The 26074-nt window shown below is 51.7% G+C and overlaps 5 protein-coding genes across 5 annotated transcripts; all 5 read right to left on the minus strand.

Moving 5' to 3' along the window:
• Positions 1-1128: 1128 nt before the first annotated feature.
• On the minus strand, positions 1129-2280 carry HETIRDRAFT_311919 (uncharacterized protein; the record flags this gene model as incomplete). The annotated part of the gene is made up of 1 exon (XM_009546098.1): positions 1129-2280. The coding sequence occupies one exon, from the start codon at positions 2278-2280 to the stop codon at positions 1129-1131; it is 1152 nt and encodes a 383-aa protein (XP_009544393.1).
• Positions 2281-9574: 7294 nt separating this feature from the next.
• Positions 9575-12040, minus strand: HETIRDRAFT_425983 (uncharacterized protein; the record flags this gene model as incomplete). Its single annotated transcript, XM_009546099.1, has 7 exons — positions 9575-9724; positions 9890-9982; positions 10084-10362; positions 10448-10714; positions 10832-11272; positions 11328-11442; positions 11547-12040. 7 exons carry the CDS (start codon positions 12038-12040, stop codon positions 9575-9577), a joined length of 1839 nt encoding a protein of 612 aa, XP_009544394.1.
• A 1213-nt stretch (positions 12041-13253) lies between these two features.
• Positions 13254-17137, minus strand: HETIRDRAFT_425984 (uncharacterized protein; the record flags this gene model as incomplete). The annotated part of the gene is made up of 16 exons (XM_009546100.1): positions 13254-13487; positions 13541-13596; positions 13622-13644; positions 13743-13879; positions 14082-14105; positions 14207-14333; positions 14612-15156; positions 15217-15369; positions 15506-15855; positions 15915-15948; positions 16005-16197; positions 16222-16244; positions 16300-16424; positions 16525-16541; positions 16601-16756; positions 16941-17137. 16 exons carry the CDS (start codon positions 17135-17137, stop codon positions 13254-13256), a joined length of 2394 nt encoding a protein of 797 aa, XP_009544395.1.
• A 2897-nt stretch (positions 17138-20034) lies between these two features.
• HETIRDRAFT_314209 (uncharacterized protein) lies at positions 20035-21180 on the minus strand (the record flags this gene model as incomplete). The annotated part of the gene is made up of 3 exons (XM_009546101.1): positions 20035-20715; positions 20781-20949; positions 21029-21180. 3 exons carry the CDS (start codon positions 21178-21180, stop codon positions 20035-20037), a joined length of 1002 nt encoding a protein of 333 aa, XP_009544396.1.
• A 3368-nt stretch (positions 21181-24548) lies between these two features.
• HETIRDRAFT_425986 (uncharacterized protein) lies at positions 24549-26067 on the minus strand (the record flags this gene model as incomplete). Its single annotated transcript, XM_009546102.1, has 3 exons — positions 24549-24647; positions 24704-24786; positions 24846-26067. 3 exons carry the CDS (start codon positions 26065-26067, stop codon positions 24549-24551), a joined length of 1404 nt encoding a protein of 467 aa, XP_009544397.1.
• Between the last annotated feature and the right edge of the window lie 7 nt (positions 26068-26074).

Genomic DNA, 26074 nt, shown 5'->3' on the forward strand with positions numbered 1-26074 from the left:
AGAAGATCCTCGCCTTCGATTTGGCGATGGTTCTTATTACGTCGTCAATCAGGGGTAGTGGATATTTGTTTTTTATGGTCCATTCGTTTAGTCTCCGATAATCTTGCACTGGTCGTAGACTTCCTTCCTTCTTTTTTACGAAGAAAAAGGGTGACGCTTGCGGAGATTTAGATATCCTAATGGTTCCTCGTTTTAGGTGCTCTTGGAGCATCTCGTGGAGTTGGTCTTCCTCCTCTTCCGTCAGCGGGTACAGTTTACACCCCATTGGCTCCCATCCTGGTTTCATATCGATCTTATGGTCCCATTGTGAGTGTTCTGGAAGTCGCTGTGAAGCTTCCTGACTGAAGATTTTGGCAAATCGTTTAAGTATGTACGCCGGAACGATTTCCTCGATAGGTCGTTCCGTTTTTGCCTTGTTTGCCTTTTCTGCCAGCTGTTGCGATTTGTTTCCGATGGAACCGATATGAATTGCTTCAAGGGGATGTACTTCTAGTGGGTTTTGATAGTACCATTCCTCGTAGAATTCGGAGAAGAAGGTATCTTCGATTTCGTCTTCTTCCGGATCGTCTTCTATTCTGGAATATCCGATCGTTCTGTTTTTTCTTTGCCGTGCAGGCGTCAGTGCTTGTATGGTAAACTTGGGTCGGCTGACTAGACATGTGGTAGCGCAGTTTGAGAACGTAAGGTTGTTTTTTACCCAGTTTATCTGTGGGTTATGTTCATGCAGCCAGTCTGTTCCCAGGATCACGTTTTCGCCTCCTAAGTTAGCGGCTAGTAGTTCGCATTGTTCGTCGTGATAGTCGCCTTCTTTATTTGTTATTCTCATAAGCACGCAGGCTTTGTCGGTGATTTTTCCTCCGTCGTTGGCTGTTCCGTCTACGTTAAACACAGGGATAGGCCTGTCGATCTTCTGCGTTGGTATGTTATTATTGAGGCAGAATTGTTTGTCGATGAGGAGTCCTTCTGCTCCCGAATCGATCAATACCTGGGCTTCGGTGGTTCCTCTTCTGTGTTTTAGATGCACGTTTATCCTCATAGACGATTTCTGATTGGATTTCGTGAGCCGTACGAATGTTTTTACAGGGGAGTCTGGGATAGGTCTACGGTACACCGGGGCCGTAGGCCTATTTAAAAATCCGATTCCTTCTTCTTACTCATCTCGCTTAACTCCTGGAGGAGTGCTTCCTGTTCATCCCATCTCATCTTCCCAATAACCCTTTGGATCTCTTCTCGGCTAATCTCATGCTCCGTCTCACGTACAGGCGCATCCGGTCCGGGTGCGTGGGCCTGGCGAGCTGCGAGTCGGGCTCGGAACGGGTTAGTCGTCGCCATGCCTCTACCTTGCGCCGCAGCGCCTCCCTGAGCACCGCCTGAAGTTCCTGCCGAGAACGCTCGGCCATAGCCGCTTCCTCCACCTCCCATCCTGCCGCCGGTCTGAGCCGAGCGGTTCCCCATCGTTCCACTACTCTGTTGAACATATCTAGCTGGCCCTTCATATATCCTAGACGAACCCCTGACAGGGCATTGGTTTGCCATATGTCTTTTCTGGCGACAATAGAAGCACCCACCCTCCATTCTGAGGCGGTTGCGCTCTTCATCGGTGAGGGTCGTTCTGACCAAATCTACAGCCATGGGGACGACGGAGTTGTTCATAGAGGATGGAGCGTTGGATGAGTTGTAGCGGAAAGGGTTGCTGGATCGAACAGCAGCAGAGGGTACGGAGCTTTTTATGCTCTGCAACTCTCTCCATTGATTATCGAACCTTCGGGTGTATTTTACCCAATCGTCCATTGTCGTCGGCATGTCAGGGAGTCTGTAAATTTGTTTGAGGATCTCCGGGTGTATGGCGCGACGGAAGTAGTCGACGGTGGATTCGAGATCGAATCCACTTTCTCCTGCCGTCATGAGGTAGTCCATGACAAACTCGTCTGCTGACTGCTTTCCCATTCTCATTGTGAATAGCTTCTGTCTTGCCTTCTGTTCGAGACTTTCATCTTTGAATGCAGTGGCCAATTCCTTCAAGAAGTCCTTGAATGTTCCCCACGTTTTTCTTGTCTCTGTCGCCTTGTATTCTCGAAGTTCCCTGTCGAAGTAATATTTCTGGGCGAAGAGTGATGCCGTCCCTTCCCTCATGTACGACAACACCATCAGGGTTTTATCCTTATCGGTGTCGTACTTGGTCGGATTGGCGAGAATGTACATGTGACATTCATATATCCATTCTCTGTATTTCGACCTTGTGCCATCGAAATCTTTCGGTTTGTTTCCTCTGTCCGACATTTCGTCTTCGTCGTCTGTGGTGTCGGTGCTTGGTAGAGGGTTCGGTTGCAGGTTCAGGTTGGGATTTGGTTGACTCGGTCCTGCTACAGGTTCCGGGTCTTCTTCGTCAACTGGTGTTAATACTCCTGCAGGAATTGGGGTTTCTTCGATATCCTCTTTGAGAATATCAATCGGTGATAGAACAGGTTTTGTTCGGATGGGGGAATCTACGGTTCTGAGGGGTGCCTTCCTGTCTTCCCAGGGTACTAGTGGGGCGTCGACTGTTTTTCCGCTGTTCTGTCCTCCTACGTAAACCCAGTTTCCTTTGGATGTCCTTCTGATCGGTTGTCCGAAATGGACAAATGTGTCGGAATGTTTCAAGTAGTCGGTTCCGTGTGGAACTCGCCCTACGCTTCTTCCTGAACCTTTGGAAGTCGTCTTGTTAGATCAAAGAGCCCGCGCTAGTCTCGACCTGATCAAGGTTCGAGGGTCAAGGCAACAGCAGCTCGTTCTGGCCGGGTACAGTATTTCTGCTTCTGGTATAGTACCGTACGTAACGTCGAGTGCAGTTGTTTCGGTCATACTTCCACTGGGTTGATTACCAGATAGAAGTATTCTACAACCTGAAACAACCCACACTGAAGTGGAATCGTCCAACCGTTTGCTCGAAGTGTATAGTAACTACTACGGTCGACGGATGCTTGTCTTTTGGGACTGCCTAGCGCCGTATGTATCTAGCCGGTGTTCTGCTGCAAAGAAAAGGGTGGAGTAGGATTGTGTGTGGAGAGGCTATCCAGATGTCACGAACGGCTGTTCGGGACGAGAGGATCCTAGGCCACGAATGATGAGAGAGGGTTTGAGAGGATGATCGGGACTGATCAGACTAGTGTCTTGCAATCAGAGAAGACTGTGTGAACAGCAGTTCTTAGATTGGACAGAAGTGGATAGCCTAGGGCTTCCACACTGCGCCGCAGTATCTATAAATATGTACAAGCAGATGCATGGACCAAGTATCAGTGGAACAGGAACGCGAGGTATAGTCGGGAGAAAGGTCCTATGAGTCCTTATCAAGAAGGTGGGAAGAAGTAAGTAAGCATAGGCGAGACGTTTCGTAACAATTACTAGACCAAACACCAATCAACACCCGAAACGAACCACTTGCCGAAATATTGGGACAAGCTTCGGCTTCTGCAAACACCCCTCCCACAATAGTACAACCCGGGAGAGGACAGGTCAAACTCCTAGACAACTACACAGGTAACCGCATCAAATCCCAGAAATTCATGCTCCAATGTCTCTTTTTTGCAGCAGAATCCGACCGGTACAAGACCAATCAAGACAAGATATCCCTGGTGCTCTCATGCATGAGATATGGCACGGCAGGAGCTTGGGCGGAGAACTTTCTTCTTAAATCAGTGGGAGCAGACCCTCCCACTGACCTAGGCACCTGGGCGAACTTTTTAGCAAAGTTCAAACTACAGTTCAGGGAGATGGGCAAGACCAATAAAGCGCAAAGCGCACTTATGGCCTTCTTTCAAGGATGAATGACGGTTGATGAATACTCCAACCAGTTCATCCTCATTGCCGCTGATGCCGACATTTCCGACAAAGAACAAGTCCCTTACTTCCAACATGGGTTAGACCCACATGTCATGGACAAAATATATGACAAGGAAGTTCAACCAAAGGACACTATTCAGGATTGGATTAATACAGCCTGCAAAATAGATAGATGGCTCAGAGCCAGAATGGCTCAAAAGGCCATCCTTGCCAACTCCACCTCCATCTTGAAAACCACCCCTTTGTATTAGCTCTGGATTATATCTAATAGTGTCTAAAAGTATCTAAAAGTGTTAATAGCATCTAAAAGTGTCTAATTTCCTAATTGGGAGCAACACATTGTAAGCATTGGATTGGTTTCTAATTTCATGATATTAGCACTAATTCCATACTAAGAAATCTTTAATTAGTAGTAGGAAATAGTAAGTACTACTGCTCTATCAGTGAGAAGGTAAAGATATGGCACATTCTACACTATTTTAGCACATTACTCTCTTTCATATATTCCTGCACCATTATCTTGTAGCTCTTTTGTTGACTTTCTAGCTGCCTTTGTACCTTGGCCTTGCACACAAGATCATTAAAGTTGCCATTGTTAGCTAATGCTTGCCATTGGTTATTATAGGACATAACATGCAGATTGGGCTTAGGGATGTGCTATATGCAGCCTTATAAACCTTGTCTATTAGTGTAGTGGTTGATACTGTCTTGTGTAGCACACAATCATCATCACTATTGATATTACAATCTTTAGCACTATTTATATTATCTATTGCCTTGTTATACAGAAGATGCTCAAACTTGGTGTTTTTTTAGCTATTGGGCTATGGAAAAGACAGTCATGTTGATATATGGTGCTAAAATAATATATTTGCCTGCCATGTAGGAAATATGTGCACCAAGCTTATTAAGATTATCTCCAACAATTTTGTGCTTATTTATATATAAGCATGCCATACATATACCCTTGTCCCCACCCTCTACCTCACTAGTGGCTATTTGGAAAACCCCTCTCTCTTATTGAATCTTGATTATTGATAATTATTGATAATACTAATTTGAGCTAATTATGGCTAATTATTCATAATCATGTTTTTGATCAAATTTGCAAATTAAGATAGTATTGTCTATATTAGAGTCCTATTGAATATTACACTCAATTATAGTTTTAAATATTCTAAATCCAAATTGTATAAGTACCATAATTTGTTTTTACCCTATATAAAGTGTATTATTTATTTTCTATTGGTTTATTATTTTCTTAGCTAGTGTTTAAACTAAATCCTGAAAAACTTGACTTTTTGGGTATTTATTGACCTGTTTATTTATTAAAGAAAGGAAAGATAAATGTTGAATAAAATCAGAGATGTTGAGGTTGCCTATATTATGTCTACTTATTTAGATTACCAAGTTAATATATTAGACCTGGTGGCTTAGTGGCTTAGAGCATCTGTCCTGGGTGCTTATATATATGAGGTTGTTGGTTTAACTCTAGCAAAAGGGAAGTTTGTTGTAAGGTATATTCTGTGTTTAGGTATTTAACTAGTGCTCTAATAGACATGACTCTATAAGAAGTCTATGAGAATTGTGATGCTTGATTTATTATTATTTTACCAAAATTTCAAGTTATAATCAATCCTAATAATTCTTAATTTAGGAAAATTATGTCTAATTAAAACAGGTTTAGGGGGGGGTGTAAGTGAATAATCTCTAATTCTAATCATTCCTAATTATGCATAAATAGAACTAATTAGAGCATAATACAAACAAGTGATTTTCTAAATGATTTGGCAGAGCATCTAAATTAAGGGATATTATCAAGGAAACTCAAGACACTGGTCAAAGTCTAATAATATTAGATCATACCATGTGATTGGTTGCCTCTACATACATTGATTTAAAAAAAGATGCAATAGCATACAAATAATAAGCAGGGGATGAGCATCTATAAAATTCACATTCAAACCCACATAGAAAAGAAGTCAACACAATGTCTAGTCATCAGTAAGTTCTAAGTAGTCAGTGTGCAGCTCAAAAGAGAGCCTAAGATAAGGTATAAAGAAAGTATAGTTAGAGGTCCCAGTCAATGATGGGAATCAGCACATATAGTGAAATTAGAAGTGATTCTTAGTGCATATAATGATATACTGTGTCTCAAGCGCCTTGTTTGTGACACTTGACATGAGGGGTGGAGGCAGGATGCATTTTGAAGTCCAACTGCATAAGCAATGTGTCTTCACAAATGTGACTTGTCATTTTGACATGTGCTTCTCCTAAGGTGTCTCTGACCTCTATACCCTGGTCCCAATGCCTTTACCTCCTCATTCAGCTTTCCTTGCTCCACCTTGATATATATGGCTCCTCATATTACATACTCAAAGGTAGGAATTTTGACTTAGAAGCTCCTAGAAGGCAATCCAGATGACAACAACAATATAACTTACAATGCTGGGGATATCAACAACAATGCAACAATGGTGATAATAACAACATGGACCAATATCAGGAATCCATATAGTAGCTTGAATGGTCTGTATAGCTGCACTAGACCACTAGAGGCCAAAAGTAAGACCCCGGTTTGACAGTGTTCACTAGATGTGATTTACAGCTAGTGGTGCCTCCCTAGTCATCACTAAATCACCCTCAGACTTCACTTCTAGAGATGTCTTGGGAGATGCCTGTCTTCTAGACAATCTTGAGAGATTTCCTCATCTAGACAGTCTCTATAGACCACACTAATAATAACTACACCCAGAATATTTATTCTATTCCTGCCAATGAATTGGCTCTTGCTCCCATAATTATAACCATGAAAATCACAGATAAAATTGTAATTTATAGAGCTTTACATGCTCTTGTATACAGGCCTTACTACTCTACAAAGTGAGTGCCAAAACAGTAAGGAAGAGTGAAGAATAAGAAAGCAAGGGAAAACAGCAGAGACAATCACAAGTGGAGGCAGACAGTGGCGACGAGAGACAATGGCAGTAAGAGAGACAAGCACAGGCCCAGGTAGGCAGCAGCATCGAAAGAAGGCAAGCCTAAACTCACCATATGCGAGTGCAGGGATTAGCAGCGGCAGAAGCAAGAGGACATGGGAACAAGCACCCATGGGCAGTGGAAGCAAGAGGGTATGGGCACAGGCATAAGGTGGCAAGAGAATACAGGCCCACACTTGTCCTGTGTAAGCATGGGGGTTGGCAGCGGCAGAAGCGAGAGGACACGGGCATGAGCACATATAGGCAGCAGAAGTGAGAGGGTATGAGCATAGACAGGATTGGGCAGTGGCAGCAAGAGAATACCAGGCAGCAGCATCCAGAGAAGATGAGCCCATACTCATCTTGTGTGAGCACAGGCAGGGATCAGCAGTGGCAGCATGAGAGTACGGGCATGGGTGCAGATAGGCAGTAGCGTGGAGAGATAATGAAACCGCACTTGTTTTGTATAAGTGTGCACAGTGGTAAGAGCAAGAGGTAGAACAGCACACGCAATGACGCATTGACGTGGCAATGGCGCATGCCAGCATGTGCCACTACCATGTCATTGCCTAATAACTTGTGCTACCCTCCTTGCTCTTTCCCCCGCCACCACCCACCACTGCCTCTGCCTGCACTCGTACAAGATGAGCATGGGCACATCTCCCTTTGTCTCCCCACTGCTGCTACTCACACATCTCTGCCTGTGCTCATACAAGATGAGTGCAGCTTCATCTCATCTTCTTGCTGCTGCCACTGACCATCTCTGCCTGTGCTCGTACAAGATGAGCATGGCCTTGTCTCATCTCATGCTGACCCCCACCGCCGACTATCTTTGCCCATGCTCGTCTTGTACAAGCGCGGCCTTGTCTCGTCTTGTCCCGTCTCCTTGCTGCTGACCATCTCTACCCATGCTCCTACAAGATGAGCACGGCCTCGTCTCGTCTCGTCTTGACCCCCCGCCGCCGCTGCCGCTGAGTATCTCTGCCCGCACTTGTTCAAGACGAGTGCAGGCCCATCCTTTCCCCACAGGCTCATCATTCTGGCACAGGTTTTGCCCGCGCTCTCCTCTGCTCATGTTTAGTGCCGGTCACATCCTTTCCATTGCAGGCCCTCTGCTCTCATGCAGAGGGCCCTCAATTCTGTAGTGTACTCTAGTATAGCTTGTAATGATCTTTCTGACAATATGATAATTTCAAATTTTCCTTTCGAAAACATCAGATGAAGTAAAGAGTCAGGATAAGCAAGCCATTCCATGCTTTACATTGTGCTCACTATTGTCTTACAAGATAATCCTAGAGCTGTCTCTGATCATAGATAGTGGTATCTTGGGAGACATCTGCTTGCCTTGCAAGACTTGACTAGAGTTACTTTCCCATTTTGGAAAGGATCGAGCTTGGATTATCTACACAGACTGAGACCGAAATATCGAGTCATCACTAGCTATCTCTAGACACTTCTAGCTCTAGTGGACCTAGTGAAAGCTAGGTCTCGGCAGTCAGATTCCTGATGAATCAGGCATCAGCACAAGTTTGATGATGCTATAAACAAGGGGTCAGAGGATGAGGATTTTGATGATGAAGGTGTTTTATTTTGCGAAAATTTCAGCTTTAGTCCACTATAATTCATCTTTTTGTCCCACCACCCGGGCTCTTTTTGTTGTTGTTTGCACAGCTTGGCCTAAATTGACTTAGACTCACATGAACTTGGCCGCAGCAAGCGGCTTGGAACTGTCAAAGTATCGCATTGCATAGTTTTACTGTTGTACTAACCTGGACAAGACCGCATAGAGACATCGACTGGGGAAGCCTAGGGAGAGCAGAAAAAACATGCAGGCTTACCAGTGCTTGTTAGGGCATGCATGCCCATGTCGGGATTCGCCGATCTCGCCAGTTGTTGCCAGATTTAGGCGCTTTTCCTAATGCTATACGACGAGTTGCAGCTCTCCAGAAAGGCTCTCCTCAACTCCTTAGCTCACGCTGTTTTACAAGTCTCTACTCCATGGCCATTGCGCCTCAAAACCAGCATCCATAAATGCACAAGCGGTAGCCGGCAGTAGTCACGTCTTCGTGTCGGGGCCGGGTTCGTTGCTCGTCGTAGCAGTGCCGGTGCGTGCGAATCATCGAATTTTGTTGCATGTGTTGAATGAGAATTCAGGTCTCACTGGCGGTTGACTTCGAGTTTGTATTACAGGAGATCGAGGACCGTCCGCCGATATCCACGCGAGGTAAAATGAATTCCCTTCATGCTCGCAGACCAACAATACCTCTGTATCTGGGATTCAGAACTCCCACAGAATGTATCCCTGCTTCGAGATCTTTCTTTCCGACCTTCGCGCAGAAAAAAAGATTTGGAGAAAAGAACCACTTCTGCATAGCGTTTGCACTCACCGGAGATATCAGCTTTCTGCCGAGCTGAAGGCAGAAATGTCTGCTATTTTGTATATCATCTTGTTGCTTGGTTCGCTTTGTTGGCCGACGTGTTGATTTCTCTGTAATCGTGCCCAACGGACCATATCCGGCAGGTTTTTGGTTGAATAATACATCATATTTGAACCTTGATGCTGTGTCCGGTAAGTATGTCGTACACCTCCTCTTACTGATCTATCAACTCATTCCACTTCTTCCCATGCACCTGAACTACCTGTGAGTAGCAAGCCTTGTGCACGCGTAGACTCCCGATGCCACCTGCATCGCCTATCGGCCCATTCTCTGAAATCCCAGTTGGTGAGGACAAAATCAGGCATCGGGGAGGGGACATTGCCGCCAGCTCACAATTCACTACCAATCCCGTGCCAATGTAAAACCTCCCTCGAACCCCATGTCTGCGACCGCTGTCTCTGTTCTTTGCCAGCGACCGACCCAGACGTTCCCCGCGTGGACGTATCCCCGAAAGATCCAGCCACCTACGTTCGCAGCGAGGGCATCGAGCTGAATGTCCCGTCATGCGTAGGCCATACGTACACCCGAGAATAGATGATTGGACGATTGGAGCCAGAAAAGCGTGTGAAGAAAGAACACAAAGGAGGTAAGCGAACAGGCCAAACAAACAGCACGGAAGGAAGACAAGGGATAAAGTTGTGGCAATGTACGCACGGGATACCGGACGACCATCACCAGCCCATCCTGCAAGCGCACGCGCCCAAAGAATCCAAACCGACCCCATGTTGCGTCGTGTACGTCTCCCGTCTTTCCACCAATGACCAGGCCGAGCAGGGATATTGGCCCACAAAATCAACGCATTCGTCAGCAGGGCACGCGTACAGGAAGACCCACCACAACCCACGCACCTCGCCGATGATGAGGATGTCATTCACTCCGCTCGGAATGTGCCTCATCTGTTCCATGTCTTCCTCTTCTTGTTCTTCCTCCTCACCTTGTCCTTCCATTTTATCTTCGTCGCCTTCGCTGTCTACCCCGTCGGAACCCACTCCGTTGTCCAGGCTCCTGATCCTTTCCATCCCCTCCTCACAGTACGGCATCTCAGAATCCTCGCCCATGAACCGATAATACACATGTGTTGTGTCCTTCACCGGGTCATAGATCTCTAACACGTCCCGGCGCCGGTCCTATTGCCCGCACCCAAAATCAAAACGTTGCGAACTTATTTTCAGTGCAAAGTCCTTCAGCGCCTGAAAACATGCGCCCACTCACCTCAATCTCAAGATTGGTTTCTCTAGGCACAAACGCCCTGAACACCTCCTCGCTGGCGCCGGCGCGTAGTGGCGTAGCAGGACCAAGACAATGGTACTCGCGGAGCGTCGCGAAGAGCGGACGATGCTTCGTATGTGACTCACTGATGATACGCGCCGGTGTCTGTGGCGTGGTCTCCGCGGATGCGTCGTGGGCGATCGAGAGAGTGGAAGCGATATTATCGCCGCCATTATTGTTGCCTGGTATCTGGGTCTGGAGCTGTGGGACCTGAAAAATAGTGAACTGAAAGATCAGGGAGGCTAAGTATCAATCCAGAATACATAACGACATAGCCCAAAGTACTTCACCTCCACCAATCAGTAAAAATGTCTATTTATCACGCACCGCTAGTAGCCCAGTCCATTCCCCGGACATCGTACCGGGTGTGTACATCCGTCCGACTGCCAGCGGGGTCGATGCAAACACTGCCCATGGATCTCCGCAAGCGACAGCGCGCTTCCAATCTTCTTCTTGCTGCTCGCTTGGTGGGCCGTCATCTCCATCACTGTCGAATGCAAGGCTCGGTGCGTCGAGCCATAAGCGGAGCGAGTGGGCTCGTGGACTATCGCCGTCGTCTTGACCTTCAAGCCGCATCTTTTCCTTCATCTGTGTCTGTATGAATGCAGCGACGAGAAGGGTCGCACCGGGAACGAGCGGGGGTGTGGCGAAGGTGAGGGTTCGACCAGCATATGTGACAGTCCGGATGGGAGGGAGGAAGGAAGATCTATCTGTGTCTTGTGAAGCTTGAGGAATGAACTCGGTGGCAGGGAAGTAATAGGAGGGATACTACAAGGGGGTGTTGATGAGAGAACAACAGGCAGGCGGCGATGAATGAATTCACCTGGAAGCCGTGAGCAAGGAATGGGACAAACACGCGGATGATACTCTCCCGTGCCTCGTGAGTCATTTCTTCTATCTGTTCTGCTTCCGTTAAGGGTGAAAACTCACAAACCATGCTACAAAATCCGTAGCAATCGCCCACTTACCTGCCGTCGTTGTCAGCCATAAGAGCCAACACACGAGGCTCATCACCTCAATGTTCTCCTGCGTGCGTGCGTACCATAGTCCGCGGCGACCCCTCGCGTGGATAAGGTTCCACAAGAAGCGGGGGAGTGCAGCGTACTGAAGAAGTTGTGCGCGGTTCATGTAGTCATGCTCCAGGAGCATCATATAAGCAGTCCATAGGTCTGTTGTGAGCTTCGCGCTTTGTTCCAATTCCTTGTTAGCTCGTCTAATTCTCGCCAGGGTTTCATACCTCCCGCGCATCGCTTCCGCCATGACAACAGGGATTTTCACTTGATGCGTCCCGAACCTGCGGTACAGAGCATCCACATCGAATCGGACGTGAAACACATGAGCGGTAAGGAGCGGGAGCGCAGGTGCGAGCATTGCATAGATCTTGCGGGAGGTGAGCAGGAGAGCAAGGATTGATGCAGGGGGGCCGAGGGTGGTAAGAGTCGTGAGAAGGTGAAAGGCAATAGTGTGGAGCAGTTCAGGGGGGATGCGTTCGAGGGGGGCGTAGGAGGAGTGTGCGCAGTAGAAATTCGTGGGCATTTCGAGCATGGGACACTAGAGGTTGGTGGCGGGCGGCATGTCAGTCACCATCGAGGGTATTTGGGCACATCTTGCGTCCCTTCTCATCTCCACAACCCCAGCTTAGCTTTCGTCAAACATGAACTTGCGTCATGTCACAGGCCGCTCTCAACGCTCTAACCGTCTTCTGGGTCTCCTTCACTTCTGGCACTGCTCTACATGGCGTTCAAGTTGCACCGTGCTTTCGACAATCTCCACCAATCACGCGTGCACAGCGTAGCCAGATTAACTATCGGACCAGTCTTCTTACGATACGCTACGTAGATAAAGTTCCTTCCGTGCGATCAAGCGCACGCGGGGTTATCGTTGTGTTCAATCTAAAACAACCATCGGCGGCCGAACGTTCCGGGATCCGAGTTCGCCATGGCGTTATCGTGAGTCTTGCCATTTCTATAGTTCTGTTCTATGGACACTCGTCTTGCATGGCTGGCACGTTTCTTTCTACTGATACTCGTTCAATTCAAATCAGGAGTCACTGTGTTGCTCGAATCCTTGGAAGCAATGGCAATTGGGATTGTACGCGCGAATTTCCGAACTTTTGGTTGCGTAAGAGCGTGCTCTTGATACTCTACCATTGCATTCACATCAACGTCAGTAGCGTACACCCAACGGTGCATGGTGTTTCATTGGACTTGTCTGCGGTTGAATCCCTGACGTCTGTACAGCCCTTTGACGGCGACCATGCTTGTCGATCGCGGATCCAGCCAGGTATGGACGCGTGGTTTCGAGGGAAGCTGGTAGGGTACATGCACGTCATTATGCAATGCTTCATGCCGTTGCCAGCATTCCCACATCTGCCAGAACATCAGGCAAGATCAGGCAATGAGACGCAACATGTCCTGGTATCCGCTAGCCGTGAAGGTGAACACGCAACCATACATACGTATGCGTGTGTGCTGAATGTTGCGCGCGAGCCAAACTGTGTGTGTGTGTGTGTGAAGTCATGTATTAACGTCTAGTGGCGGCGCGCCGCATGTCTAGACGTGTAACTGTATGTACTCTGCGGTAGTGTGAATGTATGTAAGCATGATCCAACTCTATGCTCTGCATTGGCCCTCAAGGGGCATGTGTTTACCTCAGGGAGGTTGGGTCGGGCCAAACTGTAGTTTGCGTTGATTTAGGTTTGCCGCCTTTTTGTTTGGCATCTCATGAAGCTAGCGACAGCACAGTCCACTTATGGTCGCGCGATGACACGGTGCGACCGCTCTCGCTTTTGTTTGAGACTGCGCCGTGCGATTACTCCGTTGACACTGCGAGTCAATATTTCCCTTGTCCCATCTGTCATCTCTGTCGGGTAAACCTCCACCTTGATGAATTCTCTGAAGTCAGAACGCGCCGGTTTAGCCCCATCTGCGGCCTCCTTCTGGTACTCGGTTAGCCCCGTCTCTTTCGAAATTGTGATCGGCCCCTGATTGCCACATTCCGAAAAAGGAATCTATAGCAAGAAGATGCCGTTTTTACCTCTCTCTGTTGCTGACCAATCGCAGAAGACAGTCGTTCTGTGTATATAGGAGTTTCTACCCAGCAATCGGAAGTTCTTACCAGAGCCTGGTCGAATCAAATTGCTACACACGCAATCTGCCGACTCAAGTGCAATTAGTCATGAGCAAGAGATCCGTCAAGACTCACGTCATTTCATCCATGTGTCGCGGCGATCATACACAACCCGAGACTCGGCTCAAGCTTTAGCTTCAGCTTCAACTGCCGCCATCCAACTTTATGCCGTTCAAATACCCGCGATGTACTGTTCTTGTCCAATTCTGTCGCTATGACAGACACCGGCCCCTTCCGAATCACCACCTAGACCAGGCAGATTTCAATTCACACTGGCAGATGACTCAGGGAAGTTTTTTCTCGTTCTCAGGCTACATAGCTGCGGGCTACTTCTGTGTACGTTTCTCGTGGCTCACTTCAAGGTATCATTCGAAGATCATTCGATGACGTCTTGTCCTCTGCATCTGCACGCCATCGCATGCAGAGCCTACGCCCGACTTGTGCGGACCAGGTTCATCTTCTTGCCGACGCCCTAAAATGGTATTCCACTAGAGCTACTGATCACATTCAATCGGAAGGAAAATTCCGAGGACAAGTATGGGACAGTGATCACGAGGAGACTTAGAGACGCACCCGCCCTCCTCCCCATCGTGAAGGAAAGCTCCCTGGCCAACTTTTATGTGATCGAGCCTCGAAGCTCGAAATCCAGCAATATATGTGGTCTATTTTTCTCATTCTCACGCGAAGCCCTCGTGAATATCTGCAGAGATTAGCATAGCATTGGATGAGCATCTTCAAGACCTGCAATACAACCACATGAGCACACGCCGTGATCAAACCCATTACAAGAACACGGGGCCCTAACGGGCCTAACTATCTCGCACTACGTTCAGTACCAGACAAACCCGAGACAGCACAGTGGCCCAGTCTGAAGGTAATCACGCAGTCGCCACGCGTTCCCCGACGCAGCTTCACGATCTTGTCGTCCAACGATAGCGCGTCCACAAGCGCCGCAGCCGCGAAGCGCTTGCGACCCACGACGGCTGCGTCGCACGACGGACACGTGGCGGACGCGCGGCGGGCGCCCTCGAGCAGGCGTTGCAGAACACGTGCCCGCACGGCGACAGCCGGTGGGTAGCCAGCTCCCGCACAGAGTGCGCGCACGGGGTCTGCACGACGTCGTCTTTGCCACCGGCGGCAGCACGGTCTCTGTCGAGCTGCGCGATGGATTTGACGTCTCCGAGCAGCGTGGCCGCGGACGCGTTGTTCGCGGCCGGAATGTGCTCGTCGTACAGCTCGAACCAGGGAAGGTCGTACTTCAGGTAGGTCTGGGCTGTGATCGGCGACGGCGGGCTCGGGAGGCCAGTAACGGCGGTGAAGCAGGCCGCGTTGATCACCGCGACGTGGAATGTCTGGACCCTACTCATCGTAGGCGATGGTGGGCAGCGGATCGCGGTTGATCTTTTGCGATATCTTTCCGCCTGCCGCAAAGCCAGCCAACATGTCCTGGATCTCTGGCCCAGGTCTGCCGCCCACCATGCGCAGAACCAGATAGACGGTCGCGTCAGACTGGATCCCATAGTCTACAGAGGATCGATGTGGCGTGAGCCCGTTTGCATCACAAAGTGCCAGGCAATTCTCACCGGAATGGTTAGTCCATCCCGAAGCTGTTTTCCCGCATGTATCAGCCTCTGAAACTGAGACGATATCCCTTGCAAGTCCTCAATCTTCGTCTTGAGGTGTTCAATGGTGTCGCTTTTCTCGCAGTCAACAACAAACGCGTCCCCGCCGGTGATCTGGACATTAAGGAGGACCCAATGTGAACCCGCTGCATCGCATCAGGCACACGCTCCCTCGATCACGCCACCGTCCTGAAAAGCTGACCGCAACTCACTTCCGCAGGATGAGGGTGGCATCCAAACCGACGTGTACCCGCGATACGCCACCAGCGTCGAGTTTGAAAGCGGAGGCTCTTCGCTCGACCTGTACGAGAGCCTGCGACAGCTTGGCATGAGCGCGGGGTTTGTGATCGAGATGTGTCCGAAAAGGTAGGGTTGCGATGATGACATTGTCGGCGGTATTGGCTGACGACGCAACAGCGAGGACGTCGTGTTGCTGGAAGGTCGCGGTTCCGTGAACCCCTCTAGCCTGACTGTTGGATTGGCGGCGAGATATACCTCTGGTGCGTTGTACCTTCATCAGTCGTTCCAGTGCATGGTACTCGGCTTCCGTCACCTGTCCCTCGACAGTGTATCCTTTCCCGAGGTGCATCGCCACAAACTCTGAACGGGAACACGTCAATGCTGCGAATTTTGCTGGCTAATCGACAGAGAAAACGCACGCCGCACAACACCCGGAGCCGTGGAAATGCCGTCCTGGTGCAGAGTCAGCCTCCGTAGTCACCGTGTATTTATCATCATAATGTACTCACGAGCCATCTAAGTTGATGCATCGCGGCGTGAGTGGAGTACGACAGAGAGGAAGAACGTAGAACCTGCAGTTGTCCGCCCTCGCCACCAACCGGAAGATAATCTTGCTTCCGACATGAGCTCGCGTTTTGCGGCACCCCGGTCAGAGCGTTCACTCCGCCGACGGAGATCTTCACGACATAGGACTCCTTGGGGCTTGCGGAGTTAAACGTCATTCACATGGCTTCGCGCTGGTACACGCTCTGTCGCCACACGTAAAGACACTGAGAAATTAGGGCATTGAGACCGAGCGCGCACCAGGAATGCTCCGCCTTTGCTTAAGACAGATTTGGGAAGAGTGCCGGTCGCGCTGCCCACATTGCTGGGAAATAGCGATTGATGAGGCAGAGACGCAAGGGGGGCCGGGTGGACGCTTACAAGAGCTGAAAGGAACCCATTTCGGGAGGAAGGGCGTATGTCTTGTCATTATCCGCAAATGACTTGAGTACACCGAGGCACGTTACCGTTGTAGGAAAGACACACCGGGAACGCTAATGGTCCTGCACATCATAACACGCGACGTGAGTATCGAGAAGACAAGCGACGACACGCGACTGACCTGTGAAAGCGGACGTTGACCCCGTTGACTTGCGCTATCTGGCCATTGTGGGTCAGACGCGCCTCGCTAGTGTCATAAGAAGGTGGCGACTCCAGGGCGCCTCCCGCACCAACCGGAAGGAAAACCTTGTTGTAAAAATGCAGCAACGGCTGGTCGCTAAAGATCAATCATGTCACAGTCAGTGAGTCCCACGAAACAGCAGCCTTAACAGGTAGAGAAATAGGGGAGCTAGCATGTTGATTTGCCAATGCTCGTCTCCGGTACGACCCGAGGGGCCGTCGGTGACTTCAACGAAGCACTCTGGCGAGCTGTACATCAGAGCCCTCGAACCCATCAGCACGTCGTTGCGCTCGTCCCCACTGCGCCGAATGCACCCTGTCGAACAAGCTCCGCGGCAACATCTTCGTATTTGACAGGACGGGGCAGGCCTCTGAGAGTCACTTTAGCATCGCCGGATCCATTCTTGGATCCTTTGAAGACGACAATGTCGGCGGTCGCGGGGATGTCCTTGGCTGAGTAGGGAGGAAGGGAAGTCATAGTGGTCAGAAACAACAGCGCGTCGCGAGGCGCTATTTAGCAATAGCCAAATAAGGAAACACTGTTACCATATTGGGCAGACGGAAACAGCCGAGAGATCGGTTCGTGGTAGTGGGCAATGGCGATGCAAGATCATCGGCCTCATAAAGCCTCGTATGCAAGATCCGAAAAGTTGTTTGCCCTCCTCCCGATGCAGTGTAGTCCGATCTAGGGACTTGGGTAAAACCTCGCACAACGAGCATTCTACGACCGTGATACATTGGAATACACTGCCAATTTGTCTGACAGCTGTTTTCCTCCGCAAAAGTCTTCACCCCAACCAATCTGTGACGCCCTTCTTGATGAACGCATCTATACCCTCCGAGATGGGTGTCTCTCCTCTGACGATATCAATGGCCAATCCAGCTGCATCTGGTCTGTCGACAAGGAAAGCAAGTGCATTCGCGACGTCGTCCCTCTGTTAACCCACTCCAACCACGACACGAGCATCAAGTATAAAAAACACTCGCCGGAACGGTAGGGATTATGTGGGTTCTGCCAACGCTCGCTCGACAGGTACCAGGCCGGGATTTAGAGACAGCTTCAGGGACATGGCGGGAAGTCAATAGGGAGGTGAACGAGGGCACCAGCGTATATACCGATTTCCGGATTCCGTAATGTTTCACAACGCCGATAGTAAAGATGAGCATTCAAAAAAATGCACTGACATAGCAAGCGTCAGTCTGAGCCTGCTGACCTTCGACGTCTGTGACAGCGCGAAAGTCAGGGAACAAAGATCCTTGCATCTAGTAAGGTAATTTCCGTCTTGAGCTTTCGAACTGGGCCCGAGATCGACGGTGTCTGCACCACGGCGCTGAGAGTGCAAAAACGCTCAGAGCTTAATCATGACTGAGCAGGCCATTGATTGCGTCATTGCAGATCGATGACCAAGGTTGCTCTGCAACTGAAGCAATAGAAATCTGTTAACAAACCATGAGAGGTTCTTGCTTCGATGGGGACTCGTATTTCCATCAGCATCCTATAGACCGTGGTGTGACTCACACAAACTACTGCAAGGTCTACGACGCAATATCTATGAGAGTTCTTGGTAAGCCTCAATCACAGAATAAAGAGCGAGCAAAGTACTTGCGTTGGATCCAGACGGAATCATTGCCTTGTCCATGCTCCAGAGGGTATAAGAGACAAGAGTAAACGTCTAATAATAGACCTACCATGATTAAGGGAGGAGGCCTTATCTACGCAGAACACGAGCTTGAGCGCCAGGCTGGAGAATTGATCGGGCGATGTGTCAAGGCGGGCCTTTTTTTCATAGCATGGTACGACACTCGACGATGTTGTCCACGCATCTGCACGCCACCACTACAGGAAGGATCCTCACAGCCCAGTCGAGTCTTACCGTACACAAGACTGAAGAACAAAGTTCGCAGTGCCCGTTTCGCCGACACGAAAAATTCGATATAGACCATACCTGCTCCACAAAACATCAGCAAAGGCAGTCTGTCTCAGTCTGGTGACTCGATGTCGATATCAATTACAATAGACGCGGATTGGGTGGATGCGACTGAGTCCATCGCACCGAGTCTTGAGTGCGGTCGTTGGGGTTGCATTGCTGAGTGACAGGAGGACGAAGAAGTGATGCTCACAATAGGAGGACTACGGTGGTCACCGCAAAGGAAATCGACACCAGGAAGCGTGCGCTCAGATATGCTTGCCAGCTCGAGACAGGAAAACGACCTCTGCTCCTCATCTATGCTCACAAGTTCGGTGATGGCAACCAGAGCGAGTGAAAGCTGAAACATTATGTATTCAGTAGAACCCGACACATATCAGTCTCACCACAAGCAAAAGTCGGTACAATAGCCCAGTATGCTAGCAGCAGGCCATATGGATCAAAGGTTCCAGCACGACTCACCCCAGACACTGAGGATATCCCCAATCGAAGCAGTTCCCCCAGGTTCAATGTCATCGCAAAAATCAAGGTGGTTTGGCGACCTGAAGGACTCCTCTGCATTGAGCTCCGAACGGATGAACAGTTCAACATACTCTCCGCCTGGCAGTAATGTTACTGAGACATCTGCCATTGGATCTGCTTGTCTCTAAGCACGCCATGGCCACCAGCAGAATCGACAGTGATGCGAAACCAGACGCTGAGGCCTGAGAGCCTCTTTGCGTTGCCGAGGAGCGACATGATTCGTATGCATAGAATCAACATGACGGTGCGATGGAAAGAACGAGCCGTTTCAAACAGCGCCTCGACGTCCGGCTTCGGAGACTAATTAGTCCCAGCTTCGGTCCAAATTGGGAGCCAAGGCCCCACATTAGTCCGATACTACTCCGTTTATAGCATACCAGCACCAAATACGTGAAAGCGACCGCGTTCGCCCTCCGAATAGATATTCGCTGACCATGTTGAAGGCCTACATTGCTGGGCCTCACGGGCCCACAAACGTAACCACGCATCTCCACGCACAAAAAAAAAACATGCATAAAAAACACGAAAACACAATCATAAATCAGGAAACACAAATCAAATAGTTCATAACACCGAGTCATAAACTGAAGCGTGAATCGTGAATCGTGGGCCGCGACCAGGGGAGTGGAAGGGAGGCATCGCGGAGCATGAGAGTCGTGAGATCATATCATAGATGCAGTGGGGTATCCGAGTGAGGGGTGTGTGTACAGTGAGGACGCGCGAGATCCAATGCGAAACTCTGAGGTGAGAATTTCGAGATCCTGAGGCGCGAATAGAGGAAGAATGACAATAAAAAAACAGATGCAGGTGAGCGCACCAAATCCGCTAACGCTAACGCCAAATCCGCGGCCAACGCCAACGCCGAAGAAAACAAAAAAAGAAAACAGTAACAAAGACAAAAACAGCGGAACCGTCCACGCACAGCTCAGAACCCGAGCGGCGACAACGACGCGCTCCGCATCCCCTTCTCCTTCTCCTCCGACTCGTCGCCCACCTTCTCCACGACGACAACGTCCTCCTCCGCCGCATCCTCATCCGCTCCCAAGCCCTTCTTCTTCGCTGCCGCCGCCGCCACGTGCGACGCTCGCTGATCGCCTCTCATCCCCGTCAGACCCAACCCCAGCCCGGACCGCGACTGCTCCCTCCTCTCCCTCCGCTCTCTTCGGCGCCCGTGCCACGTCCCCTTACTTCGTCCCCGCGCGCCCTCGTCCCCTCCCTCACCCTCACCCTCCACAGCTCCCGCCCTCTCCCCGCCCCGCTCCTCCCTCCTCGTCCCCCGCTCCACCGACCCGCGCGCCCACCGCCGCCCCCGCGAGCGCCCCACGCTCCCCCCATAATTCTGGAACGTTTTCACGATCAGCATGAAATACACCAGCCCGAGCACCAGCACCACCGTGATCGCGAGGCGCGGGCCCAGCGCCTCGAGCGGCCCCAGCGTGCGCGCGCCCGCGTCGCTATCCGCCGGGTCGTCCGTCGCGCCCGTGCGCCATACGAATGACAGGATCGACACTAGGAAGGTCACCATCGACCACGCGAGCCACACGGCGGGTGCGGCGAGCATTACCCACACGTTCCACAAGATCGAGGTCCGTGAGCTCTGCGCCTCCTGCGGGTGCAGGTCGACGTCACGGTCAGTCGTCTCCCCGATCTAGAGACAAGAAGGATGCATACCTCCGCCCATCGAGACGCCCTGTACATGCTCCTCATCGTCCCGAATCGCACGATGTAGATGCATCCGTAGGACAAACTCATCAGCGCGCACACAAGCGACAGCAACGCCGCCGTGCGCGTCAACGGATCGTTCAGCGCGCTCGGAATCTGAAACATCGTCATGATCGCGCTGGATCCCACAATGTCAACAACATATGAAAAAAAAAACACATCAGCTCCTGCCAAAATATCGCAGTAAATACTCGTACGTCAATAGCAGCGCGGACACGACATTCAGCGTCTTCCACTCGCGCAACAGCGAGTCGATGAACGCCTCCCACGACTGCTTGAACCTCACCAGTGCAGGCGACACCAGCGGCGGATTCCATTCCTCAGGAAACGGCAGGCGCTCCGCGCGCATCATCGTCTCCGCGGTCCGCGACGACCTGGCCTCCTGCACGGCGCGATCCACCGGCGGCATGCACGCGTCGATCATGCGCTCGATGTCCGGCCGGCTCACCTCCGCGTCTTCGAAGATGCGCGCCACGCGCGAGAAGTACACAGACGGGAGGCGCATTAGGAAGTGCAGGTACGCCTGCCGCGGGAGCGTGTCCGTGACGAACTCGTGCGAGGAGCGGCCGAGCACGCGCGCGCCGAATGCGACGCCACAGCACGCCAGCACGTCCTCGCACTCCGCGTCGGGGCTCGCGTCGGCGCCCCCGCGCTCGGGATCGTTCTCCGAGGCACCTTGGCGGTGATGGTGGTGATGGTGGTGGGGGTGCCCGAGGCGGTGCAGCAGCGAGCGCGAGTGCGCACGCGAGCGGAAGGGATCGATGGGCACAAATGGCTCCTCGCGCGAGTGCACGCGGTGCAGCGCGGGCCAGCGGTCGAGGAACGCACGCAGGGGCGACGCGGCGCGGGAGCGCGAGTGCGATTGCGAGCGCGTCGGCGAGTCGTTGCTCTCCTTGCGCGAGTGTGAGCGCGTGTGCCCGTGCGTGCCCTCATGATGCGCGCGGGCAGCGAGGATGGACGGAAGCGCGCTCGAGGCGGGCAGGACAGGGTCACTGGCAGGGAGGGGTCTCGGTACTACCAATCACCGCGGAGCAATGGGAAGTCTAGTCAGAGAATGTGATGTGCTGCGCATGCGTGTGTGGCGCTTACATTGTCGCGATTGGTGCGGGATCGGCCAGGAGCCGCGGTCACTATCAAACGACACGCGCTGTCTAGACGGAGTCTCTCTACCGAGAGAGTTCTCAGACTCGCCCTGCCTCATCGAGAGAGAGACACTATGAGAGATGGGGAACACCGGAGGGCTTCCCGGTGATGATGTACGGATCTCTGGCGCCGAAACCGATGCACCTGGGGTGTCTAGGCTCCTCCTGAACGCGCGATTCTGAGGGCGAAGGCTGCGGACTGCCTGCGCAGGGGAAGGCTGTGGAGGAAGCTCAGACAGCTTGTCGGAGCTGGTAGATTTCGAGCTCGGAGGGTCGGCTCGACCTATCAAGAGGTGGTGAGTTTCTTGACGAAGCGGTGAGAGACCGTGCGCCATCGTGACGCTGAGGATGCAGGATGATCGAGAATCGTAAAGAACAGATACGGGCGAAAAGACGATGAAACAGCAGCTGTCAAACGCTTGGAATTAATAGCGAAAGCACTCCCTGTATGCGTCCAATAACATAATGATCACTCCAGCGGTCGTACAGGCTATGCTGCAGATATACAGCAGAACCCATGGTTCCTTGTGAGCCGGATTGGCTGGAGCTCGAGACCCAGAGCGCATATAGTCGGTGAACGGCAACACCCGGCACATACCTGTGATGGACCAGCGTAGCAATCACAGAGCAGGTGGCTGTTGGATGATATACGAATAGCCCGAGGCGTAAGGGTGTTTGAAAAGCGAAGTAAGGTGGGGTTCAAACACCCAAGAAAGAACCAGGGAAGCAAACGCCACGGACGCCCGAGCGCCACAAAGACGCGTCGAACTGGAAAAACCCGCGTGGGCCCACATGCCAAGCATGTGAACCACAGCGCGTAATTGACTCCATCGCAAGTATGTGGGGAAAAGGCAACACGCAGCCGCGGCGCCAAATTTTTTATGAAAAAAAAAACAGAGCACTTACCCGACGATTCCACAGCACTCTCTGAGGGCGCCATTGTCGGGAACGGGATGTGGGCATCGCTGGACGGTTCATCGGTGAGTTGTCGAGAAGACGAGAGACGCGCTGGAGACGATTGGGGCGAGGGAGGGTCCATCGCGGCAACGAGTCAGGGCGAAGATAGAGGTAAGAGACAAAGAAGAAAATATAGTATTTAGAGCACATTCTGAACAAAGAGAGCCTCTGGGAGCGTTGGAAGCTACGATTGTAGACCCATCGGCGATTCGGACGGCTGTGACGCCATATCCGTCGACTTGGGCACTCGGGGCATGCCACAGGCTCAGTACGTCCAAAAGGGTCGATGAGGAGGTCGACGAGGACCAGAACACAGCGCCACTGGGACAGAAGCCTTCCAAACACAGAATTCAGTGCGCACTCACCGTTTCAGACGGTCGTGGGCACACTCCGCAGCCCGGCGAGCATATGCTTTTCGGTCAGCACCGGCAGGACCCGAAACACCATCACTCGGCCTTGGCTGGCATCGCCGAAACTGCCCTCATTGGGACGGGCGTCGGGTTTACGGCTCTCAAATGTCTCTAATATCTCACTCTACTCTTCCTTCCCCATGCTGGGTGGTATATTGTTTGTATATTGGCTCCATGACCCTCTGGAAGTGTGCGCTTGTGGTCGCCCGTCCGGCATCCACGCGCCACCTTTGCCCAGAACAGTATGGATTATGGTGTTCTATGATTGGCCCTTCGGCTCGGTATATCAACGACTCTTGGCTGGGCTGGTTCCGCTCAAGCCTCGAATATGCTTTTTACTGGCGTCTTCGACGTGAACGTGCTAGGGTATACGCGCTCGAGCTTGTTCCCTGGACAGTGCCAGGACCATGCCCGGCCCAACCCTGTCACATCTGGCGTGGATGCTAAAGGTACCACGGTCCACGGACATCGACCTATAATCATATATATGTTTGTATTGACGAAGCCTCGTCTTTGACTCAAAGAGGCCATAGCATGAGCGGCCTATAGGGCATGATAAACACCCTGAAGCCTCTCGACGCATTCGCACTCGCCTGAGTCTGCTCACTTTTGAAGGTACGTTCCCTCGGAAGTATCCTCGCAGCAGACTCTGTGAGAAATTTCTTGATCTCGCAAGTCTCTGTCGTAGCTGCACGCTCGCTGTATGCTTAGATAGGATCATCACAGGATGTTCACCCTGCCGATAGTGCTATGAAGTACAATACTCATTCAAGCCTTTTCTCCAAACCCTTGCTTTCGACGACGTGCCTTCCTGTCATCATCTCTGGCACTCCTTGGCATCTACGACTTCAATGGCGACATAAAAGTAAAATCGAATTAATCCAATGATTCCAGTCAATGTTACAGTGTGGTATATGAGGTTCCACTGTTCCATACAAGGCCTACTGATACCGTCGATATGTGATACATTCTCTCCTGTCTTCCGAAAAATGAGAAACATACAGTAATGAGTAGGTGCAGACAAGCTGTCCAATGCTTGAGAACGCGCCTGCCTATGGTATTGGTGAATGAGCTACTTCTGTTCGCAAGGCCTGTACAGTCTCTAAGAGGCAAGAGTAAAACAAAGATGCGCTGTACATTTTTGTATCGTTCCACGAAATATATCATTGCGACGAGCAGGAACGGCTGACGGCTAGGGTATCGCGACGTCATGTTTCGGACGAGGCTAGCCGGGGACTGGGCCCGGGCGTGCTGAGCGCCGTGTTCTCTGCAGGCGCCATCACAGGGAGCTGAAAAGCCTGGGTGATCTAGCAAAGCAGATATGGCACCGCGCGCAGGCTCAAGAGGAACGCATGCGTCCTACCTTTCTCAGCTGCTCCTGGAACTCGCCGAGTTTGCGCTCTGCCTCCGCGCGCGCCGCACGCTGCTCCTGCAGTTCCACGGTGACTGAAGGGAGGACGGTGTGAGGGGCGCACTAGCTGACGTGGATCACAGGAGGTACTCACGGCCAGCGACGCGGGACCCGAGCGTGGATGCCATCGAATCCTTGACCGCGCTAATTAAGTCCGGCGGACAGAGGGCAGAGGGCTGCGCGCGCAACCGCCGGTTCTCCTCCGTCAGGCGCGTGTTCTCATCATTGAGCCTGCGATTTTCCTCGCTCAGACGCCGCGTCTCTTCTCGCATGCGGTGGATTTCGCCCTCCAGCATGCGCAGAGCTGTCGTGGGGATGGGGGCAGAGGTCTGCACGGCCTGGGCCGTCACAGGGACGACGGCGACGGTCGGCGGCTGTGTGTACGGTATTCGCGCCTGAGATGCGGCGGGCGCTACGACGGGGCGGGAGATGGGCGGCTGGACTGTGATATTTACAGGGGGCTCGAGCGCCTGACTCAAAGACGATGGCGTCGATTGTAAAGGGAAGGTGTGGGTATTATAGGGCTGGCGAAGATGTGGGTCGGTCGGCGGCTGAGATGGCTGGGGCTGGGGTATCGCGGTCGACGTCGACGGCTCAGCTGACACAGGAGCAGCAGACTCCTGCTGATCCGACCCGCCCTCTCTCGTTTTTGCACTGCGCGTCGAGCTCCCGACGGAGGCAGAGTCCGCGTCCCGTATTCGTCTGCGCTTCGGCTCAGGAGGCTCCCGGCCGTTCCTCCGTTCTTCCTCCTCCATCTCCAGTATCTTCGCGATGGCCTCCGCCGCCGTACGCAGCGGCATCCTCGAGACGCCGTCGTCCCCAGCGCGCGAGCCCCCGCGCTCCATCGGGCCCACGGTGCGGTACCGGCGGCGCCCAAAGTCCTCCTCCTCGCCACGCATCTGCAGCGATGCGCTCTTCCGGATCCCGTCGCACGTGTACCACAACACGTGTTTGCGCGTGCACCAGAGATAGCGGCCGTCGACGAGCGGGTGCGCGAACATCTGCTTCTTCGCCTTGCGTGGGCCCGGCCAGAGCACCCATTCCGTCGCGAGGCGCGCGTGGAGCGCGTACTCGCCCGGCTTGAGGTTCAGCCAGACGTCGCCTGGGTGCCCCACGTCGTCCGGGGGAGCGCCCTGGCCGCGAAACTCGAAGTAGTGCACCTGAAGGCCGTTGTCGCGGATGGCCTCGTACGGAAAGTCGTCTGGGAGTGATTTTTGCGTGAAATGGCGCCGCTCGAAGGTGAATGGGGTCGAGGAGACAGAGGAAGGATTCGGGAATGCGATGCATGGCATCGATGGTTTCGATGTAGATGCCATTTCATGA

This window comes from Heterobasidion irregulare (genome assembly GCF_000320585.1).
Source record: "Heterobasidion irregulare TC 32-1 unplaced genomic scaffold scaffold_03, whole genome shotgun sequence".
Taxonomy (NCBI): domain Eukaryota; kingdom Fungi; phylum Basidiomycota; class Agaricomycetes; order Russulales; family Bondarzewiaceae; genus Heterobasidion; species Heterobasidion irregulare.